Below are 17,094 nucleotides of genomic sequence, written 5' to 3' on the forward strand. Positions count from 1 at the left end.
TTTCTCTCCCCTTTGTTTTCCCCCTCTCAGGATGGAAAATGAATTTCGAGCATCGCTCTGGAGCCTGCCAAGTAATTGGAAAACATGTTGAACAATTTGTTTGGTTGGTTGGTGGAGGCTGGATTTCTTTCTTTCTTTTTTTTCTTCCTCCCGTTTTCTGTGAAATATCAATTCCACTTTGCCCGCTTTCTGGCTGCTGGTTAATCAACTCCACGCGGAGCCCTTGGTCTTACACTCAGGTTCCTCTTACATTTCACTGAATAGAGGGGGAAGGGAATGGAGAGAGCTTGCTCAGGGATTTTCTTAAAGGCGTCATCTCTATTTTTCTTCACTGTATTTCAGTCCTGTGGCTATCTGTTCTGGGGGACCCTCTCTCCTACTGCCCCCTCCACTTTCTCAGAGTTCACCACAGAATACAAAGCGCAGCTGAAGCCCTTGGATAACTCAGAGTCCCTCAATCTCTTAAGATCCTGGGATTTAAAGCTAAGGGGGACTGAAAATCATTTATTCCAATCATCTCATTTTACAGGTGACACTGGAGCCCAAGGGCACACAGCTAATGGGGCTGGAATTAGAACTTAGATACTACGATTCCAAATCCCTGTGTTCTTTTTAGCCTTGTTTGATTTCCAAAATAATTTATTATTTCACACCCCAAAAGACCCCCTTTCACTATCCCTTTTGTCTGCCATTTGAGTTCTTCTTTCTTTAAACATTTTATTCTGTCTAGAGTATCTTATTTGATCTACCCTGAAGTCCCCTTCTCCTTTTCCTCTATTCTGTCCTTCCCGTGCCCTTCCCTGCCCCGTAACCCTGCCATTCCCAGACTGAGCCTGCATGCCCACAGTACCCAGAACGCTAGCTCTTCACGGCCCCTTCCTGCTCCCTCTTTTCTGGGAGTCAATTCCCTTCCTTCCTCCGCGAGCACTGCCACGGAGAGTTAGCAAAGGGAACTGGAACAGAAAGGAGAGCTGTTCGTTACATATTAAATAAAATATACTGTATTTCAGAGCTGTTGGAGTGATGATTTAAACATGAAGTCAAAGTCAGTAATGGTGTTGTCAGAGCTGTAATGTTAACACCGATCAATAATTCACCGACATGTTGCAACTGTGCCTCAGGCGGCAGAGTCAGCCTCCGGCAGCCATCCGAGGCTTCCCTCTCAAAGGCTTACCTAGATGCGGGCACTGGTGACTGCATTTCGAAACCTAAAGCTAGTCCTTTTCCCTAGTTCCAGAGAGTGAACGATTTCCCATCCCCTGTCCCTGGTCCTGAAGTTTGGCATTTTCAGAGACCTCTCTACAGACTCGTGATTTGGTGCTGGCAGAAGCTCTGACCTTCAGCCTGTCCTCCAGAGTTCTCCGTGAGCCCTCAGACCTGCAGGACAGCTCTCTCTAGCACCACCTACTGCTCTGGGCTCTGCCTTCCACCTGAGTCCCAAACTATCGTTCAGGACCCACCCTCCAACTCCCCCAAGCTGACTAGTTCCATCTGCCACTACTTTCCTACCCACCCCCCTCACTCCATCCCAGTATTGGACACAACTTTGGAATCCTATATTCTACTCCAATTATTCATACCTTCTAATCCTAGCCAAACAACCCACCATCAAACTCCACCCCATCTTGAGCCAGGATCTTTCTGAGATCACTCTCAAAGAAATACCAATCACCCCCCACCTCCCCTCAAATGTCACCTCCTCCATGAAGCCTTCACTTTCTGTAATGAACTTAGTCCCTCTGAGATCATAGAGCAATTTATTTTGCACCTAAATTGCTATTTAGTACACATGTAGTTTTATGTGTTAAGGGCATTTACATACTGAAGATGTCTAGGTAGTACTATAGAATGCCAGTCTTGGAGTAAGAAAGACCTGAATTCAAATCCTACTTCAGAGACTTTTATTAGTGGTGTGACCTTAGATAAGTCACCTAATCTTTCTCAGATACAGTTTCTTCATCTGTAAAATGAGCATAATAGGATTATGATGAAAATCAAATAAAATAGTCTAGAGCCTTACAAACCTTAAAACCTGGTGTAAATACTATTATTATTTTAGTTATCTGTGTATATGTCTTAATCCTTTATTACCATGTAAGGACTGGGACCTTGCTTTATATGAAAGGTGTACCACCACCCCCATTTCTACTACAATGTGTTATAGTATATAGTAGTTAATAAATGTTGGATTTATTTGGATCTATCAAATCAGGTAACTGCAGAGGTGAGACCTCAAAGCTGACCTAGGTTCAACCCTTACTCAACGTAAGAGTCCCCTCTACAAATAGTCATTCAGTCTTTGCCCCATCAATAATATTAGGGGTGTTGGTTATTATTGTTGCTACTTTTAGTGGACCTGTGATTTCATCAGTGTGGGGAGTCCTGGTGAGGGACTTCATCTACCAGTACAAATGATGCACTTCCTCTGCAACTTCCAGCTGTAGAAAATGGCCAGGGGCACTAAGAGGTTAAATGAAGTCCATGTCATATAGCAAGCATGTACCAGAGGCAGGTCTCGAATCCTGTTCTTCCTGACTCCAAGGCCATCTATCTATTCATTATGTCACAGTGCATCTCGTTATCGTTATTCTCAATGTTTCTAGTATGCCTAGATATTCAGTTTTCTTCAGCCTACCAAACAGCCTAGTTCTCATCATTCAAGTGTCTTTCATGTTCTTCACTTCCCCCATAAGGCTTCTCTGGATTGATTGGTTGGCCAGAGAAATAACTTGACAATTTTCCCTTTGTTCCCTCCAATCTCTACTGGAATTACAGTAGCTGCTCTGGCTACCCTCTCCTTCCCCATATCAATACATCTGCCCTTAACCAGCAAATGATTTAAATATCCATCTCTTGTATTTCCTTAATGTGTTTGTTCTTTCTGTATGCCCTCTGCTTTCATTTATATCAGTGAATTTTCTATCACAAGCTCCCAGAGGACTGGCTAGATGATTCTCTTTCTACAATACCCTACAAGATGCCACCTGCATTTAGGAACTTAATGTTAAGAATGAATATATATATATATATATATATATATATATAGACATAGATATACGATATTTGGCACACAAAAGCAGATTACCACACTACCACCATTTCAGTGATGTCCCTGAATGGTCCCCAAACCACGTTTTTCTTTCTCTCCCTCCCTCTCCTCTTCCTCCTCTTTCTTCTTCTTGTCTCTCTTTTTCCTCTCCTTTTGGATCTATGACCCACAAAGCCTTTATTAGTTCTTTCAGCTCCATTTAGCTACACAAATGGCTCGGTCACAGCTGACTAGTCCCAAATTTGCCAGTGATTTTCTTTTAATTCACCATGGCTCAGTCCCCTGTGTAATACAGGTAGAGGCAGCATATTTGTTCCCAAACTCTCCTCCTGGGGTTAATCATGCACAGAACAAAACTCCATTTGAGCCACTTAATGATTTCATTTCCACCCAAGGTTTGAAGTCGCTGTGGCCATATTATTGTCTCTTCCTACAATACTAGATGGCTGCATGTATTCACAAACATTCACTTGTATACAGACATGCCTTCCATCACAATAAATTCCAAAAGCAACAATCAATAGGGATCATTTAGTTGCTCAATCACAGGCCTCAAAGGCCTCTTTTCCAAATATCAGGAACAGGAAATGCTATGAATACCTCACTTCTTCCCAAAAGCCTTTCCTGAGTAACCCCAAGTAAATAGCATTTGTATACCACTTTAGAGTATTTAAAGTGCTTCACAAATTTTGTTCAGAAACCTCACAATCACTGAGAGGTAAGCACTATCATTTAGCCCATTTTATAGAAAAGAAAACTGAAGCAGAGATTAAATGACTTGCCTAGGTGCACACAACTAGTCTGAGACCAGATTTGGGCCCAGGTCTTTTTACTTCCAAGTCCAATGTCCTATCCACTGTGCTGCCTAGCTTCCTATAAATCCTGGCTTCTTCTTTCTCTTGGCCTCTCTCAGCATATACTGAGTCATTTTGTATTGTATTTTAATAGTCATTTGTTTCTATATTTCTTTGTACGTGTTCTCAATTGAGTACCTGTAAATGTGTGTGAGCTCTGGAGGACTAGACTTCAAAGTTCCTCAAAAATAGAAACCATGCCTTAGATGATCTCTTATGGCTCCCTCAATAATGCCTAGCACTGCACAGAGCTCTCTCCAAATCTGATCACCACTCCCTGTAGCATACTTGACTGACCCCCTCTCCCATTTTGACATAATCACTTCTTCTGTGGAGAAACACTACCATCTGGTGGCAACTAACAAGACAGCCTATGAAACCATTTAGCTTATCCAAGGGGGTCACAAACTTTCCTTCTTCCCTTAGATGGAGATTCTTTGAGCTGAAACAATGACAAAGATGTTTCTCTCTCCAGGCATCCTCCAAATCAAAGGGGATTGAAGGGTATTAGAAGCACAACCACAGGCACATAGGGAGGTGGTTCTTAAATAGCATGTCTCTTTATTTAGTAGTTTAGTGGGAAGATGCAGACATCACCACTGTCACAGTTATGGATTCCTCGGATGGATTTTCTTTCCCCAGGACATGCTGCACCGGTCAAATATCAAGGTCAGAGGGAGCAGGAGGACCTCAAGTGCAGGTTGTTCTATGAACCTGAAAGGACATCAACCTAGAGGCCAGAAGCAGAGAAGTAGACAGAATAGTGAGCACAGATTGAAGGAATGACCAACTCATGGGGATGGGCAGATCTCTTTACTCTTCACCCTATTGTCTCCCAAACCCCACACCGCAGTCTTGAGAGATAGTTGTAAGGGAAGTCTAGTTATATATTTGTACATGTATTATCTTCTCTATGGGAACATAAGTTCCTAGAGGGTCCAAACTATCTAATTATTCTTTATATTCTCTCCAATGGCTGGCACAGTGCTTGCACACTAAAGAGAATCACAGAAACCAAGAGCCCTAGAGTTGGAAGGTACACAAATACCATCTTATCCAATGCATGAATTCTCTCTATGAAATTAATTCTATTCCTTGACATATAGTAAAAGAGCCAGTCATACAGATACTGTTTGAAGAAATCCAGTGAGTACCATAGTAAATGCCTCAAAAATATTTATTAAATAAATGCTCTATAATAATTTTAATTTTGAGCTTATATTTTGTAAGATCCTTTAGTTTTTTCAAAGTACTGCCACACAGCTGTCCTAAACTATTTCATGTACAACTTTGTGTGAAGTTATGGGGGAGATTGAAACCAAAGCCATGAGAACTAGTTATCCCAGGTTACACACCTGGTTAGCAGCAGAGCTAAGATTAGAACCCAGGTCTCCTGACTCCTAGTCCAGGAAGCAAAGCTTCTTGATCTTGATTTTCAGTAAGTTTTTTCCCCTTAAAAGCAGGGCCTCATGATCCTTCTGACCTTTGGGCTTTTAAGCAGGTGGTGTTAGAAAAGTCTTTCTACTGTATTACAACTATAGAATCAAAGACACTTACATGAATCTTGCTTTAGAGTTCTTCCTGGAACCAGAGAAATTAATGACAAGATAAATGGAGTAGCTATGTCCTCCCTGCTCACAAGACCCATTTCTCCAGGCAAACCAAGGGCAGAGCTAGTCTAGCCCCTAGGAATGTACCACACATGCTTCTTTATTACCCACTTCTGTCCCTACTGGCTCTATCCCCCGCCCCTTTTCTCTACCCTCTCCTACCTCTTTCCATCACCCTCCAAATTGACCTGCTTTATTATTTGTCTCACCTGCTGATCCTAGCAGTCTGAGAATGAGGCTCCAACACTGGGGGCAGATTCAACCATAACTTGAGACAGGCTGAATGAGAGAGAGATGCTTTGAAATGACAACAGTCACCTGGGGCACCATGGGGCAGGAGACTCTAAGGGAATCACAATGGCCAGGTACTTGGTTTGGGTCTTCCTAGTGATCTGACTGAATGCGTACTACTACTTATACAGTACGAAGATGGGCCCAGGACATGGGTTTAAATGGGAGAATTCATGGAGTGGGAAAGGAAAATGGAGGTCAATTGTGCTGTTTTCACAGAATGTGGAGTTCACCAGGCAGCAGCCTAAGAGACTTGTATAAATCTCTTGTTTTTGACTAATTGGGCAGTGACTAAAGAGACCCAAGTCTTTTAGGCAAGAACCCCAACAGCAGAATGGATTACTTTACTCTAAAGCTTAGCATTTTGGGTTACAGTCTGAACATTCCTATCCCCAAACCAGGAAACCAGAAAAGCATTCTTGAAAGGAGTCTCACCTTCTTCTCACCTGCTCTATCCTCTCTCGCATGGCCTCATCTCTCACTTCGCTTGGGACTTGGAAGATACGTGTGTGACTGTAAAATGTCATTCAAAATTTTGGTTTTCAAGTTTTCTCCATTGCACCACTCAAGGGGAAACTGATAGAACGGGATTATAAAAATCTGTTCGCTTGGTCCCCTAAAGGTGATACCTACCTCATCGACCCCCTCTCAGAAGAATTTGGTTTTTTAAATGGACAAAATAACACATGATTACAAAGGAAACCAACTATATTGAAATAGTTACTGAAACATTCTTAATAAGTTCAAGAACCTCAGATTAAGAATCCTTGAACTATACAAATCTCAAAGCTCTTGACCAGCCAGCTTCCCTGAGAAGCCCAATATGTGCAGCTTATCAGCTTGTCAAATGACTTAGGAAAGATTGAGCAAGTTGTTCGATCACATTCTCCCATTCTCTATTATGACATAGAAACCAGAGGTCTTGTATTTCCCCAGGTTTCATAGTAGACAATTGATACAGCAAAGAGAAACTCAAGAGTCCAGGTCAAAATAAATGTTCCCCCCCAAATCAAAATAAATGTCTATATTCCTTATAATTCAAATAAAGCCTTAGAAAACCCAGGGTTGTGGAATCTGTTGAATCTAAATTTCTTGTGGCAATGGTTAGGAACAGTGACAGAGAAAATCCAGCATCACAGGTAATGCACAGCTCATTGAGATGTTATTTTCTTATAGTATCACTAGTTATTTTTTGAAGCAACAGAAGTCAATTGGTCCTATTATAATGTGCTTATTTTCCCAAGTCTCTCTCATAACCCTGCCAAGCTAATGTCTTTCCACTGGTCTACAGCAGGCTATCTACCTAACACAATCCAGGGGTGGGGATCCTGTGGCCTTGAGACCACATGTGTCCCTATAGGTCCTCAAGTGTGGCCCTTTGACTGAATCTAAACTTCACAGAAGATTAGATTCACTCAAAGGGCAGTATTTGAGGACATAGAGGGCCACATGTGGCCTCAAGGTCACAGGTTCCCCGCCCCCCCCCCCCCCGCATATGCTTTCTGCCTAACTTTGCTCAAATTGTTCCTCCAACATGGGAGGAAACCCACACTTTCTCTTCTCTGCATATCTGACTCCAGTTCATCCTTCAAGACCCAGCTTTTTCTTCACAAGCTTCTGCCATGAAACTTTCCTTAACCACCCACAAGCAAAGTTACATCTCTCTTTTGAATTAATAGTACAAATTATCTCATTTTTTCACTTATCCTAGAATGTTCTTTTGATATCTTATTATTTAATTTTTCATATGTATGACATATATTACAAGCTCCTTGAGGAAAGGGTCTTTGTCTTTTTATACATCTTTGTATTCCATATGGTATCTAGCATAGCACAGTATAAATTAATAGGTATTCAACGAATATTTTGCCAGATGAATATTAAAGTAAGTTAGTATACCCTAAATGAGTAAAAACAGTCTGATTTTTTAAAAAATTGCCATGGATAAGGAGAGATTGCCTATGGATAATTTATAGTTTATAAATATATAATTTATTTGTGTGCTTATATATTATATAATATATAGCTATATATCATGTAATATACATATTTATTACATATATTTATAATTTATAGGATCTCTGATTTAGAGCTAGGAAAAACTAAAGATCATCTACTTCCATCTCATTTCACAGATGAAGAAAGTTGAAGCTCAGAGAAGTTAAACAACTTGCCCAAGTTCTCACACATGGTCACCATCAAATGTGAAATTTGAATTTGGGTCTTCTGAATCCAAAACCGATGTACCATTCTGTAACAATCATGATTCAAACTAAGAAATGCAAAATCTTATCCTCCCTGTCTCTAATAATACCTAAAAGAAAGGTATCCATGCACAAGAAAGCTAGCCTCTCCCAGAGATGTAGTAAGCAGCCGTTTAGAGCTATAATTTAGAGATCTTGGAAAGCCTTTGACACTTCAGGAATTTGATGACTCAAAAAGCTTTGAAATGGATGCTCCCTCAATTGCTATAGCTCATGACCCCACCAACACCTTTGAATTTGGTACCACTCTTGTTCTTCCATAGATACTTCAAAGAAGATCCCCCTGAAGTGTTAGAATCTTCCTTCTAAGTCTTTATGTATCAGAAGTACCAATGTATGAACCTGGCTATTAATCTGCACTCCTACCACATAATCAACTCATTTCCTTTTGCAATCATACCCTGCTAGTCTAGTACCCCAATGCCACTTGCCCTAAATCCTAATAGGACTTCTTAGACATAGGTCATCGTTTGGAATATGCTTGAGTCTGCTTATGCCTACCATCTTTCTGTCCATTGCCCCCTGACAAACCTAAAACTCTGATTTGGGGGAGATTGTGGTGTTCTAAGATGTGGACATACAATATTACCAGGATGACATTTGGGTGAAAAAGTGGTTTGTTTTGTTTGGGGTTTTTTTTGCACTTGGGGGCCAATTTAGCTTTATTAAGCACTGCCCATTTTCCCAAATGCAGTCTAACCAGCTCTCTAGACCATTGCTCATCTGCAATGTTTGTCTTAAAGGTACCACTTTACCAGCTAAAGGGACTGGCCTTACAACTGAATGTCATAGTCTGGCCAGGGGTAGGTAATCTGTGGTCTTGAGGCCACATGTGGCCTACTACATCCTTGGGTGTGGCCTTTTGACTGATTCCAAGTTTTACGGAAAAAAAATCCTTTTATTAAAGGGATTTGTTCTCTGAAGTTTAGATTCAGTCAAAGGGTTGCACTTGAAGACCTAGTGGGCCACATATGGCCTCGAGGCCACAGGTTCCCCACCCCTGGTAGACAATAGCCATTTTTAATCCTTTTGATTTTTCTTGGATTGTTAAACTCATTTTGAAGAACCATGTTATCTCAATAAAAAGGCTCTTTAACGTTCTAGGGTTTGACATATTTCATACAATGCTATTTACCAACAGGAATATCACCATTGAAAGAGAATTTCTCTTCCATTTGGACCCTGTACGGGATGTTCTCCATGATAGTGGTGACCACCTTTGTTTAATATACATAATATAATATATCCTTATTTTATTTCTTGCTATGTCTTGATAATTAAAGTGTCAGTAAACAGGATTCCTTACCGGAGGAAATTCTTTAAAATAGTATTTTATCTACTGAGCAAAATTTTTTTTACAGTCAACAAGCAATAAAACATGACATTGTGCTCTCTGCAACATTAGGTTAAGCTTATGATTATGTAGAAAATCCATTTATGTATGGTATGCACACAAATTATGTCTACTTGGTCTTTTCCATCTATTCTTCCTGACTTCTTCAATGACATTTATCATACTCTCTTCCAAAAAGGTTACCTTCAAAATACACATAGATAATTCCCACAAAAAAAATTTTTAACAAATGAGAAAGTAGGTACATAGATCACTTGTAACTGAGGTCTTTTCTATCACTTTTTTAGATAGTAACATCATTCATTGTTTCCATTCTTTGCTAGACGTGTAACTAGGACTTTTTGTGAATGGGCCAGCACCACAAACTCTGCTCCAGTCCTTATGGAATGGGGTGGAAGGAATTGCAGCCACCGTACTATGTATGTTGTAGTTAGGGGAGTAAAGAGACCACCCTATGGGATATGCCCCATTCCAAGGGCAGAGAATATGGAATACCATATTGCCACATCTCATCCAACCCTAAGAGAAAAAGCTGTTTTGGAGCTTCCTATTTTAACTAATTACAATTGATATTGAAGTGGCATTAAGGTACTAGACAAGTAAGGTATGATTGGAAAAGGAATGTGGTAGGAGTGCAGAAGCCAGGTTCATACATTGGTACTTCTGATACATAAAGACCTAGAAGGAAGATTCTAGCACTTCAGGGAGATCTTCTTTGAAGGATCTATGGAAGAGTGGCACCAGATTCAAAGGTGGTAATGGGGGGGGGGTCATGAGCTATAGCAATTGAGGGAGCATCTCTTTCAAAGCTTTGATTCATCATATTCTTGAAGTCTCAAAGGTGTTCCAAGACTTCTAAATTACAGCTTTAGATGACTGCTTACTACATCTCTGGCTGAGGCCAGCTCTCTTGTGCATGGATACCTTTCTTTTAGGTATTATTAGAGACAGGGATGATGAGATTTTGCATTTCTTAGTTTGAATCATGATGGTTACAGAATAGTACAGTGGAAAAAGCATGGGTTTTAGAGTCAGAAGGCCTAAATTCAACTTTCACATTTGATGCTGACCATCTGTGAGGTCTTGGGCAAGTTGTTTAATTTCTCTGGTCATAGACTTTCTTTATCTGTAAAATGAGACAGAAGTAGATGTAGTTTTTTCCTCACTCTAAATCAGAGATCCTATAAATTATATAAACTATAAATATATATTTTATAAGCATGTAACAAACACATACATATATTACATAATGTATGCTTATATCTTATATAATATATAAGTATGTATATATAAATTATATATTTAGAGAGGCCTAAGAGCATAGCCTTGAGAGACACTGGCCTGTAGGCCAGAGAAATGGATGGGAATGTTTGGGGGAGGTATGGAGATTCAGTTTGAGGGTTGACAGACTTCAAGACAATATTGCAAAGGCATGGGGAAAGTAGAATGGAGAATTCTAGCCTCAGGCACTAAGAAACCTCTTTTCATCTCTGTTGCAGATGAGGGCTTTGACTTTTGCATTTTAAGAGCTTATTTTCCTTTAGCTTTTAAAGTCCAATGACTTCTGAACAATTCAGGTGCAAAAATAAGAAAAATTTGAAATTGCTTTGAAAGCATAAAAGGTGGGAGGAGGGACTTTTTCCCCATAAATCACTTGAAAGCTTAGAAAAACATAACCCCTAGAGATGGAACAAAGGTAGAAAAAATTCCAATCCAAAGGACACTTTTCTGGAAAGCAGAGAAGAAAGAGAAGGTACCTGGGAGTGAGTATAGAGTTCAGAGGGAAATATCTTTGCTGTGACCAAATGCTACCCCCTCTGCCATTACTATGGGGTTTTGTCTCCTAAAAGCAAGTGGGCATGTTTTACCTCCATCTTATGAACTGGATCCTTGTTCTTTCTTCAAGGACCTCTTGGCTCCGGTTTACTGATAAGTCGGATTTTGAGGTATGATGTTTCACCTAGAAAACCCAAATGAGAACCTCCCTGATTTCTTTTCAGAGCATGGAACAAAGTCAAGCCAATCTCCTCTCCTCATTTCCCTACAAACAGAGGCCCCATTCAGCCTCCCAAGGTCTCTGTGGATGTGCTCTAGAGAAACTACCTGTCAGTGATCCCCACCCTCTCCCTTACCAATCAGTCTTAATGAAGTCCTTGGTAAGTTTGTTCCCTGAGAATATGTGACTTAGCCACATACAACCTCATACCCTCTCTTCAGCCACCCACAGGGAAGGGAGAGGTATGATTAGTGTTTAATTCTAGCCTCTTTTCTTGGTCTGATCTTTTGCCACCCTCCAACTCTTGCCCCTGTTACCACATCTCTTGTCACGTGTACTTCTTGGCCATGAGTTGGAGGACAGTTTGACATCTTTTGTTTGATACCTTCGGAAGCCTCTTCTTCAGTCTGAAATATAAGCAGATCCTCTCTGAGGCTTCAAGAGGATCATCAGATCCCCAGACATATCTCTTTAAGGAAAGAAACAGTTCCTTAAGACATTAGTGAACTGAAAGAGGGTATAGCCAAACTCACCCCAATGTGCTTGAGAATCTTAGCTAAAGCTCTTCCATCCCTAGGAGTTTCCTAAGAAATTTGTTGGTTGGATCTCAGCTCTAGCCTTCTTAATGAGCAGAGCTCATTTGCAATTACATGTTGAAGTTGAGTCTCTTGGTGGCTCACACAGAGAAGCATAGATCCCTGACCCCACTGTAAACCCCTCCCTAGGTGCTTTCTACCTTTTTTAAATGGGGATACCCATTCAGAGAGTTTCCTAACCTTTTTCAGCCAGTGTTGCATCACTGATACTGCCTCGCTTTCCACAACTTCAATGTCCTAGAAGAGATTGGGCAAAGTTAGGTTCCACTCAACCCCCAACTGCCTATGCTCATCTTCTTTTGCCTATTTTAAAAGGCACATTCAATATCACCTACTCTCTGGGGAAATTTCACCACGAACAATCTCACTTACCGAACTGGTTTTTGGTGGGAAGCAGAATCCCACTTTTTGCCGGGCTATTATGTACACAATCCATGTTGTAATAATCATCCTTTGGCTCAGGCCAAGCCTCCTCCTTAGCTCCCTCCTTCCATAGGAGCAACCTTGGAATTCCCATAGGATAAAGGGGGCAGGGATATTGTGGCAAAACTCCAGTCTGATTGGCTAGCCACTGATGATGTGACAATGGCCACCCTTGTTCTCCTGGGTAAAAGGGAGAGGAGTGATATGCCAGGGCAAGGGATCTTACTGGCACCCTGAAGTTTTCTTGTTATTGTTTAACTTAGAGTAGGTTTCAGATAAGAATTTGGAGGAGGCTGTCAATAAGATATAACCATGTGGAATTAGGGGAGACATCATACAGGGGTGCCCAAATCTTGTTATCACAAAAAGTTTAAAAAAATGAAAGAATCAACCAATCTCCTGGGAAGAGTGCGATTTTATAAACTAAGTGATACATGAATGGAGGAGCCAATCAGGTCAAAGCTGATCTCAAGGGCCCTACTCATATCTGTACCTCTGCTTAGGGGACAAGTACAACTGATTATTCCCAAGAGATATCTTGGAACATGGAGACAAAAATATAAAATAAAGAGAATGTGGAACAATTCCTCTGAAATTATTCTGAAGTTCCTTAGGATACCTACAAAAAGGAGCATTCTGGTCTTTCTGTTTCTCTGTAATGTCCGCTTGGTGGTAAAGCAGTAAAGAGAAGGCTAAAGTGGGAATGGCTTCCAAAAAATAGTTTCTAAGGGCTCTGGACACACAATTGCTCCCTCTCTGAGCCATACTTAGAAAAGTGTAAAATGTATAGTTATCTTATAACTACCTCATTGACCTTAGAGCAGTTAGTTCCACCCATGTCTTTTGCCATCATAGGATTTGATGTTTCAAAGGACTTTAGGGTCACCTATTCTATACACCCTCATTTTGCAGATGAAGACACTGAAACCCAGAGAGGGTAATGGATTTTAAGCAAGGTCACACATGTAATAAACAGTGGAGCCCACATCTGAACTCAGGTGTGTTCATTCCTGTCCCAACACTTCGACCTCAACCATAAAAGCACAGAATAAGGGCATAATCCTGCCTGACTTGGCCCTTCTCACAGCTTGGCCTCTTGCCCATTAGAGTTAAGTAGATTTTTATTTCTTTTCATCCCCAGTGGTTCCATTTACTATTGACCATGTAAGTCATTCAGGTTTCTAGTCTGTGAAAATGAACTACTCAGTATAAGAAAATCAGGCTTCTTTTGATTTAAAGCCATCAATAAAACTTTACTCGATCACAATTTATTTTAAGATTCAACATCTGTTGACTGAAAACAGTTGCCAGGCACACTTTCTGGTGAGTGAGTTAAATTGACTGGTTTGACATTCAGGTGCCCCAGTCAGTTTTATATTTAAAATTCAGTAAGTACTTTTAGAATGGGATTCCTCCTTACACATGAGGAACAAGAATGAAAGAAATGATGTTCCATCAGCCATGATGTTTTCTTCTGTAGATCCAGAGCTCCTTCACTTTGAGAATCACTCCATATGTCTGTACTCTCCCATTAGTGCTTGCAACGCAAGCAGCTCAAAATAGGATGTACCAAGTTTCTCCTCTGCCTCCCTTCCCTACCAATCCCAACTGCTTCCAGGTCCTGGGACAGTGGCCAGTGCTTATTTTCATGGCTGATCTCATAAGACTGTTATCTATGTTTTTAGACTGTTTATCCTAAAATGAACATGGGGGAGAGGGTGTGGGAGAAGGCAATGTAACAAGAGGAGTTTCTTTGAGTTACTCTTAGTTAGACAGTTGCATAATGCCAGCTTTCATTACTCACCCACCATAAATTAAAATGCTGAACTCTGACTTGAGCCCTGAAATCCAGAATTCTAGCAAAGTAATGCACAGTGTGTAAATTAGACAGATAACCCAGTATCCTTTCAGGCTACATCTTTACACTAATCTAATAGCTCCAATTTGACTTGTCGGCAAATATCGCCATGCTGGGTGCAAGAGGCTCTAACCACATCATCCCTGAGAGTTCCTTGAGGACTGAAACTGTTAGTTTTTGTCTTCATATCCTCAATGCCCACTTCAGGGACTAGCGCATAGCAGGTGCTAAAGAAATGCCTGTTTAACCCAAATTGAATAGGAATTTTTTTCAAAGGCTTCAAACCCTCAAATCAGGGCGCATAGTTCAACTGGAACACAGAATGGGTGCTTAAATGGACAGAGGGTAAAAGAACAAGATTGCCTTTATGCATATATGAAATAGGCAACCACCTGCCTGTGATTTCAGAAGCAGGGGAAGGGCCCAGTTGTCCAAAAAATATATTAAAGGCACACACTTGCTTATATATTGCAAGAGGACAGTCTTTGTAAGAAACGAAGTGATCACTTGATACCTCATCTATAAAACAAGGTAGTAGGACTAGATAATTAATCTTTAAGGTCCTTTTCAGCTCTAATATTCCATGATTTACATTGCCTGTGGGAGAAGGAATGCTGGGATTCATTTGCTCCAAACAGAAGCAGTTCTTAAAGTGCGGTCCATAAACCATTGAGGCCCCCCCAAGACCCTTTCAGGGGGTCCATGAGGACAAAACCATTTTCATAACAGCACTAAAATGTTATTTGCCTATTAAAACAATCCTTTTTCCAACTATATATCTGTGTGAGGCCAGATTCTCTGCATGTACTTCAACCAAAACAACATATCACAACAGATTGAAAGCAAAAGCGGATATAAGAACCCAGCTGTCTTCTATTAAGCCAGATATTAAAGAGATTTACAAAAATATACAAAACAATGCCATTCTCATTATTTTTTGTTTTCAAAAATATAGTTATTTCTCATCCAAAATTATGTCCATATGTAATGGGTTTATTATTATTTTAATTTGAATTCATAAACATTTTTAAATTTTTATCCATTTTAATTTCTAATATGATAAATATTAATAAATATAATCCACATAAACAAAAGCTCTTTGGAATCCTCAATAATTTTTTAGATTGTAACAGGTCCCTTAGATCAAAACATTTGAGAACCACTGTTCTAAAGTGTGAGGAACTAATCTCAGATTGCTTTCTAAGAGTAGGTGTGATTGAAGAGAGCTCATGAAGCTGAAGGAGGACCCAGAGGTCCTGTAGCATACAAATCATAAGCCAGAGAAAGAACTGCTAAATAGAAGTATGTGTAGAATAATTTTACATATACACACCTATTTGTGTGTAGTGGTAGTCATCTCCAGGGAGGAAGAGGGAGAAGGAAAAAATGAAGAAATTTACATGATAACATTATCATATATTTTAAAGGAATAGCAAGTTGTACATAACAGATTTGCAGTTTCATGTGCAACCACTTTTTTATTATACTATATTATAGAAATGTCTGTTTTATTCCATAAATTAAAAATAAAATAAATAAATGTTAAAAAAGAGGCAGTTACGTTATGATTGCAGGGTGTAGCCATGAAACACTAGAATTGGTGTCAGAAGTCCTAGGTTCACCGCTCAATTGTTAGATGATATTGGCAAGTAACAACTTCCCTGCACCTCAGTTTGTCCATCTCTAAAATGGAGATAATAAAATCTTCTCATGCCCACTTCATAGATGTTATTGTGAAGATCAAGTAAGATAACAAATGTGAAAACAAATATTTATTGGGGAAATGTACGCAAATATAAGTTCAGGATCAGCACTAAATTCAGCAGAGAGGAGTTCCTCCATGCCTCAAAATATTTCTTCAACCAATCCTGTCCAATCACTCTCTTAAACTACCTTGCTATCTTCCCTACCTGGCTGCCCTGCTTCTCCTCGACCAGGCCAGCATTCTCCAACCCTACTTCAAGAACCCATAAAGTTCAAGTCCCTGGATTAGTTGATCCACTCAATTTTGGAACTCCCACCCTGGGGCTAAGTGATTCAGTGAGTGCAAGCTTCGCTGGTCCACTATATCTAGCTGCAACAGGCCAGACCATGCTTCATATTCAATCTGGCTGTCCACTCCTGTCATTCTGCAATCTGCCCTGTAGGTACAACACCTACCCATTTCTGTTTTCCACCTCTTCCTCTGGGCAATTTAATCAAATGAGTACTAACCATTGCTTCTAAAGGTTGTTTTCCTTCATTTTTCAAAGAAGACCAATAACATCATAAGGTGATGTCTTGACTCCTTCATGAATTGGATTTAAGTGAGGCAGAGTTGCACAAAGTCGTGAAAAGTCACTCCCTTTTCCAGTCATCTAAGCCCAGTGGCAAAACAAAAGTCAGGGTGACTGGCAATGGCCCACGATGCAGTGGATGACTTTGGCATCTTTGATGTCTCACCAAGCTCTAAGAGCTCTATAGGGCCTGCTTCAGCCACCTTCATGGCCATTGGAGCAAATTATTCTCATCTGCACATTCTGCCAGGGAAAATCTTCCTACGCTTGGGGTAGACACCCCCCTCCCCGAACTCACCACTAGGTTTGAGGCCTGTCAGTTATCCCCATCCTGGGTTAGCCCATCTGCTGACATGGTTTATAGTTTACTGGGGTGTGGCCACTTCACAAGCTACAGCTTCTTGGAGACACAGGTGAGAGTTGAGTGAGTCAGGCAGACACCAAGGTGGATGAGCAGCCCTGAAAAGGGCTCAGCAAGCCTTCACACCAGAGGTGCTAATCCTCCTTGAACGCTCATACAACC

At 40.5% G+C, this 17,094-nt stretch overlaps 1 protein-coding gene across 1 annotated transcript; it reads right to left on the reverse strand.

Annotated features, from left to right (window-relative positions):
• Window positions 1–5,731: 5,731 nt before the first annotated feature.
• SPATA19 (spermatogenesis associated 19) lies at window positions 5,732–12,464 on the reverse strand. The gene is made up of 6 exons (XM_036742658.1): window positions 12,387–12,464; window positions 12,195–12,251; window positions 11,736–11,825; window positions 11,291–11,382; window positions 6,240–6,317; window positions 5,732–5,792 (listed from the first exon to the last, which is right to left on the reverse strand). Exons 1-6 carry the CDS (start codon window positions 12,462–12,464, stop codon window positions 5,732–5,734), a joined length of 456 nt encoding a protein of 151 aa, XP_036598553.1.
• Between the last annotated feature and the right edge of the window lie 4,630 nt (window positions 12,465–17,094).

The sequence above is a fragment of the Trichosurus vulpecula genome, chromosome 2 (assembly GCF_011100635.1).
Source record: "Trichosurus vulpecula isolate mTriVul1 chromosome 2, mTriVul1.pri, whole genome shotgun sequence".
Classification (NCBI taxonomy): Eukaryota; Metazoa; Chordata; class Mammalia; order Diprotodontia; family Phalangeridae; genus Trichosurus; species Trichosurus vulpecula.